Genomic DNA, 6,516 nt, shown 5'->3' on the forward strand with positions numbered 1-6,516 from the left:
TATAATTATCAATCAATTATCATAAGAACAACGAAATAAATTCGACATACCCGAACAAAAACCTGATCGTGAATCGCTCAAATTAAACTCGCATTCATTTTATCAAAATTTTTCTTTTTGTAAATTATTGTTAGCATCATTTTGAAAAGAATTGCAATGAAATGACTTGTGGGGGTCACAAGAATGAGATGGGTGTGTTTCTTTGAATTGAAAGCCTCATGTGTGATATGGAATATTGTTTTGATCATGTCTTATTTTATTTATTTATTTATTTATTTTCTTTTTTTCTTTTTCCTCCTTCACGTGCNGTTCTTTAAAAATTCATTTATTTATTTATTTTTTTCCTCCTTCACGTGCAATATTCTGTAGATTTGCTTCCTTCTTCATCACAAACCCCTTTAAAAACCCCATTTTTCTGCTCCCAATTCCAAAACCCACCATTTTTCTCCACTTTTTGAGCTTTTTTGAGCTTTTTTTCATATGGGTTTCCCTCAAAAAGCACTCATTTAGATTCAAACTCAGAACAAACAAAAGGAAAATGGCATTAGAAGCTGTGGTTTTTTCTCAAGATCTTTACACCTCGTTTGGTGGAGGGATTTGGACAAATGGGAGCTTTCAATTTCCCCAAATCCCTCATGATTTTCCCGAGAAACAAACAGAAAATTACCCTTTTGAAGATTGGAACTCATCCTCCTCTGTTTTGCTTCCTATTCCTTCCCCTGAAGAACCTGCCATTTCCAGAAATCCGCCATTGGAGGCTGAATCAAGAACTCCAAACCCAATTCGACCCAGAAAACGACGACCCAAATCCCGCAAGAACAAGGAAGATATCGAGAATCAGAGAATGACCCACATCGCTGTTGAACGAAATCGACGAAAACAGATGAATGAGTATCTCTCTGTTCTTAGATCCTTAATGCCAGAGTCTTATGTTCAAAGGGTATCTCTCTCTTCCTCTGTTCTTCATTTTCCTTCTTCCAAACAGAAATTAAATGGGTTTTTTTTGTTGTTGTTTTCAGGGGGATCAAGCTTCAATTATTGGGGGAGCTATTAATTTTGTGAAGGAGCTTGAGCAACAAGTTCAAGTTCTATCAACAATGGAAACAAAAACAAAGGGCTGTTCTTCATCAAAGCCCCCTTTTTCTGAGTTCTTCACCTTCCCTCAGTTCAAATCAATGGAGGGTTGTTGTTCATTGGGTGAAAACGAAACCCAATGTTCTTCCATTGCTGATATCGAAGTAACAATGGTGGAAAATCATGCAAATTTGAAAATCAGATCAAAGAGAAGGCCAAAACAAGCCTTGAAAATCGTTGCTGGCTTGCATTCTCTTTGCCTCTCTGTTCTTCATCTCAATATCTCTACCATAAACCAAATTGTTCTTTACTGTCTAAGCGTGAAGGTCAGTTCTTGAGCTCTTTTTCTGAAATGGGTATCAATTTTTTCATTTGAAAAAGGGTTTTGGAATGGATTCATTGCAGGTTGAAGATGATTGCAAGCTGAATTCTGTTGATGAAATTGCATCTGCTCTGCATCAGTTGCTTTGTAGAATCGAAGAAGAATCAGTGATGAACTGAAGTTTTTGTTTATGGGTTTAGATTGTAATCTTGTTCTAACTAATGGAATCTCTGTTGTTTATGTTGAATCTTTGAGGAATTTGATCTGGGTTTTGAGCTCTGTTCTTCATGTTCTTGTTAAAAAGTGATGCTTTTTCTGATCTAAGATTGAAAAAGGTTAAAAGATTTATGATGACCAATGAGTTGAGAAGATGTGGTTTGAAAGATGAGTTTGGTAGCAGAAAGTTGTGTCCTTGAGTGCATGGGCAGTTTTAGAAGTGCTCAGCTCTGTTTCTGCAACTCTCCATGCTTCAAAAAAGGACATTGAATTGAAATTTGAATCACTTTGTTTAATATTCAAGATTCAAAGAACATCTCTAAAACCACTTTTTTTTGTGTTTGTGTGTACCTTTTCTGATCTTAGAATCATTGGCATTCATAGATGGGTTGAATTTTTTAAGAGATTTGAACTTGTTTTCTGAGTTCTTATTGAATCTGAAATGGTTTAAGCTCATTGTTCGGTTTTAAAATGAGTCTACTAGAGAGAGATTTTCACACTCTTGTAAAGAATGCTTTCGTTTTCTTCTCTAATTGACGTAAGATCTCATAATACACTCCATTTGAAAGTTAGCGTCCTCGCTTGCACACTTGTGACGTCCCACATTGGTTGGGGACGGAGAACAAAATACTCTTTATAAGGGTGTGGAAACTTCTCTCTAGTCTACATACGCGTTTTAAAACCTCGAAGGGAAGCAGGGAAAGCCCGCCCAAAGAGAACAATATTTGTTAGTGGTGAACTTGAGTTGTTACAACACTGCTCGGTGCCTAATTCGAAGAATTAAAGCTAACATGAACATAGTTCAAATGTTTGAAGTAGGAGCGTTTTATGTGTTGAGTTAAGTCAGTCCGATTGAGAGATAGTTGTTACTATTTATTTATTCTCAGATGATATTCGGTATTCAGCTATCACATAAATTTACATAAACGATATGAAATTATATTTTCTTTAATACATGCTTAATGTGGCGGTAAATAAAGGATATAGTTACTATCTATTCTAACAAGGTGTACCTTTTTTTTAGGTGATTAAATTATAAGAACTCCAAGTCAAGCAACCTAGTCATGCATAGTAGATAATCAACAATGTGATCATGTCGGGACCATTAGGTGTTGATGTAATGGCCTAAGCCTACAGCTAGCCGATATTGTCCTCTTTGGGCTTTCTCTTTCGGGCTTCCCCTCAGGGTTTTTAAAACGCATTTCTTGTAAAGTGTGTTTCGTTCTCCTCCCCAACCGACATGGGATCTCAAAATCCACCCCCCTTCAAGGTCTAGCGTCCTTGCTGGTACTCGTTCCTTTCTCCAATCAATATGCGACTACCACCAAAATCCACCCTCCTTCGAGGCCCAATGTCCTTACTAGCACACCGCCTCGTGTCTACCCCCTTCTAGAAACAACCTCCTCGCTGGCACATCGCCCGATATCTGATACCAACTGTAACGGCCCAAGTCCACTGCTAGCAAATATTGTTCTCTTTGGGCTTTTCCCTTCGGACTTCCCCTCAAGGTTTTTAAAACGTGTCTGTTGGGGGAAGGTTTCCACACCCTTATAAAGGGTGTTTTGTTCTCCTCTCCCACCAACGTGGGATCTCACAGTTGAACCCAGATTCAAAATTCCGATTCAAATTTTAGACATACATTATAAAGATTCGAGATGTAACCGTACCATAATTTTGAAGTTTTAAAAAATGGTTGTATTTTGTTGTATGTAGCATGTGATGAATTGATTTGAAGATGAGATATTGAAAAAGGGTTAATCTTTCATAAAAGAAGACAAGCCTCAATTCTCAAAGAAACTATTAGGGTTTCTTTTTGTTACAAAATTTTTTAAAAGAAGATTCCTCTTTTACCCTTTCCTTCAATTTGTCTTCATCTTATTGTTTTGTAGTGAACCTCAAATATTGGTTCAAAGATTCCAAACCCTTTTTTCTTCTTAAATTCTAAATTATTTTAACATGTTTTGTTCTTTTAAGACATGTCCGTTTTAGCCCATTATGTATCATCGTCAGGGTTTTTACATCCTTGTAAGGAATGGTTTGTTCTCCTCTCTAATCGATGTGAGATGTTAAAAATGGTATTAGAGCCCGACACTGACTGATGTGCCACCTAAGGGAGATGGATTGTGAGATCCCACATCGATTGGAGAGGGGAACAAATCATTCCTTACAAGGGTATGAAAACTTCTCCCTAATAGACGCATTTTGAAATCGTGAGACTGACGACGATACGTAATGGGCTAAAGCGGATACTATTACAGTAAACTTGAACCGTTACTTAAGATATAATTAACGTCTTTTTCGTTGTAAAAAAAGTGTAAAAGTGAAAGAGATGTAAAGTCATGGAGTGACAAATGTTCATAAAAAGCTCAAAAGAAGAACCATTAGAATATTGATGAAAAGAAGAGACTGATTACTATATTATTTTGATCTCAATCATAGATTAAGTGTGTGGAAGTTCATAATTTGGGTTTTGAGCATTTGAGATTTTTTATTTATTTATTTTTTATTTTTATGTATAACCTATGAGATCCCACTTTGGTTCGAGAAGAAAACGAAACATTTTTTTATAAGTATGTAGAAACCTCTATCGAAGATACGCGTTTTAAAATTTGGGGAAATCTAAAAGGAAAAGTTGTAAGAGGACAATAGTGGGCTTGTACCGTTGCATCTAAGAATTTACGTGTAATATTATAATTTTTTCTATATTATTGGATTTATTAAGATGTTCCATATTTTTTTTAATAAAAATTATTTATTAAAAAATCTTTGAAAAATAATTTTTTCAAAAAATTCCATGGAAAATTCTTGACAAAAATCCCCGCAAAGAATTGAAATATTTACGGGTATAAAAATTGAAATAGGGGACAAGATGGATCGTCTCTACCACGTCTTGTGGACATCTCTATTGCTACTTATACCAATAAAGTAATCTTTTTTTCGGTTGATCAATCAAAAAAACTCCTAACTTAGAGCAATTATATGTCAACTGATCTTTAAATTTGAGTAGGAAGCTCGGGAGTGAAGATAAAATATTTTATAAATGTTTTTTTTAAAATAATTATTATATATATAGAAAAAGTTTGTAATCTAAATGATTTGTTTGTTTCATAGATTTTGTGATAAGGACACAACCTTTTAAGCATAAAGTTTTGTATTAAATTATAAGAAAGAAATAAAGAGATTATATATATTCCAAAAACACAAAAGTGTTACCGAACATATGTGTCTATTTAGCAACATTTCTTTTCTTGAACCGAGACTACATATGAATGAGAGCAAATAAGAGCGATGCTTAGAAAAAATGGATAAGAGCTTAAAAGAGTGGAAAATCATTACCTATACCAACAATGTACACTTTCGTCTTTTTTAGTGGCTTAATCATAAGAAATCCAAGGTTAGACGTGCTTTGTTTGGAATAATTCTATGGTGGGTGACCTCAGACAAGCCATGCTGGAATGACTCGTGTTGGTCTGTCTGAATCTTGAACGTGGGTCATTACAACACGCGACTTTTGAAATGGTATTATGATAATCCTATTTCTAAGATAAGACTAGACCATTGGTACATCGAACAAATTCAAATTTGGTGACTACCTAACTTCATCCATAACTATTTGACTTTCTTTTCTAACTTTCGATCTAAGCCTTCCACAAAAGCTCCCTCAAGAAAAGTCTTATTTTAAAGTTCATACTAAGAAAAATCAAACAGATCAGATTTTGAAAATGTACGCTTTCGAAAAGTGCCTACGTGAAGATAAACACATCTCAAACTCATCTGATCCGATAATTTCGTAAGAAATTGTGATATTGCATAAACCCTAAACCCTAAACCCTAAACTCAAAACGTCAAACCTTTGACAAGAAGAAAAGAAAAGAACAAAAAGCAAAGTCTTCTAAGTAATAAGAGCATATTGGACTTTTCCACCATTTTCATCTCCTTCAAGCAATCTATAAATAGTGGAACAACACAAATTCACAATCCCAAGCCATTGTTTCCTTCAACTCCAAATTTTAATTTGTTAAAGTAGTGGAAGGAAAGAAGATGTTGCATAATTCACTTGCCATCTTTAGCTACCTATTAGTCTTCATGGCCATAACTTCCACAGCTCAACTTCCTCCAGTGCTCGACACCGACGGTCAACCTCTACAACGTGGTGTTGAGTACTACATCAAGCCTGCAATCACCGACGTTGCAGGTAATCTCACCCTAAAAAGTCGTAGCAATGCTCCTTGCCCGCTCTACGTCGGTCAAGAACCAGTTGCTTCAACAAATATCGGTCTCCCAGTCACCTTCACTCCCATCGTGGCGGGCGAAGATATAATTGAAGAAAGTATGGGTTTCAATGTTGCGTTTCAAGCATCGTCGACGTGCATAACATCGACACAATGGAGAGTGGATGAGATGGAGTCTGCAACAGGGAGGAGGTTCGTGGGGGTCGGGAACGATAACAGTCCGACTGGGATCTTTAGGATCGACAGGAACAATGGTGTTTACAATATAGTATGGTGCCCTGAGATGGTAGGGAGGCCAAGGTGTGGAAGTGCTGGGATTTTGGTGGAGGATGGAGTGAGGCTGCTGGCTTTGGATGGCAATGCGTTTCCTTTTGAGTTTGTCAAAGCTTGAGATAAAGGGAAGTACTTGATTTGTTGTAATTATACAACAAGAATATAAGTTGAAATAAAAGCTCTTGAAACGATATAGCGTTATTTCTCGTTATTTGACATTTCGACCTTAAAAGTCGATAACCGATATCTTGACCAGTAAAAGCATGCACAAGATGGTCTTTTTTTACGTTGAAGAACAACTAGATATTGTTCTTCTAACCATCGTACAGGGCACAAGGCTTATAAGCCTAGCCGTGCTTTCACGTGTCGTATTCCTCTTTTCAAACTAAGAAAACGACG

At 36.2% G+C, this 6,516-nt stretch overlaps 2 protein-coding genes across 3 annotated transcripts; both read left to right on the forward strand.

Annotated features, from left to right (window-relative positions):
- The first annotated feature begins 350 nt into the window (after window positions 1–350).
- LOC111805648 (transcription factor bHLH94-like) lies at window positions 351–1,742 on the forward strand. 2 transcript variants are annotated; one of them, XM_023690795.1, is made up of 3 exons: window positions 351–940; window positions 1,020–1,400; window positions 1,456–1,742. In XM_023690795.1, exons 1-3 carry the CDS (start codon window positions 539–541, stop codon window positions 1,573–1,575), a joined length of 903 nt encoding a protein of 300 aa, XP_023546563.1. In that variant the 5' UTR covers window positions 351–538; the 3' UTR covers window positions 1,576–1,742. The 2 variants fall into 2 exon arrangements, with proteins under 2 accessions (XP_023546563.1, XP_023546564.1); XM_023690796.1 differs by having other exon boundaries at window positions 362–940; window positions 1,480–1,669.
- Window positions 1,743–5,348: 3,606 nt separating this feature from the next.
- LOC111804893 (miraculin-like) lies at window positions 5,349–6,308 on the forward strand. Its single transcript, XM_023689709.1, has one exon. The coding sequence runs from the start codon at window positions 5,654–5,656 to the stop codon at window positions 6,233–6,235; it is 582 nt and encodes a 193-aa protein (XP_023545477.1). The 5' UTR covers window positions 5,349–5,653; the 3' UTR covers window positions 6,236–6,308.
- The last annotated feature ends 208 nt before the right edge of the window (window positions 6,309–6,516 follow it).

Source organism: Cucurbita pepo, chromosome LG11 (genome assembly GCF_002806865.2).
Source record: "Cucurbita pepo subsp. pepo cultivar mu-cu-16 chromosome LG11, ASM280686v2, whole genome shotgun sequence".
Classification (NCBI taxonomy): Eukaryota; Viridiplantae; Streptophyta; class Magnoliopsida; order Cucurbitales; family Cucurbitaceae; genus Cucurbita; species Cucurbita pepo.

Bases quoted from the DNA above. Each gene is read 5' to 3' on its own strand.
- LOC111805648 (XM_023690795.1), top strand. From the start codon at position 539: ATGGCATTAGAAGCTGTGGTTTTTTCTCAAGATCTTTACACCTCGTTT. The intron at 941-1,019 runs GTATCTCTCTCT...TGTTGTTTTCAG, and splicing joins CAGAGTCTTATGTTCAAAGG to GGGGATCAAGCTTCAATTAT. The intron at 1,401-1,455 runs GTCAGTTCTTGA...CATTTGAAAAAG, and splicing joins TTTACTGTCTAAGCGTGAAG to GGTTTTGGAATGGATTCATT.
- LOC111804893 (XM_023689709.1), top strand. From the start codon at position 5,654: ATGTTGCATAATTCACTTGCCATCTTTAGCTACCTATTAGTCTTCATG.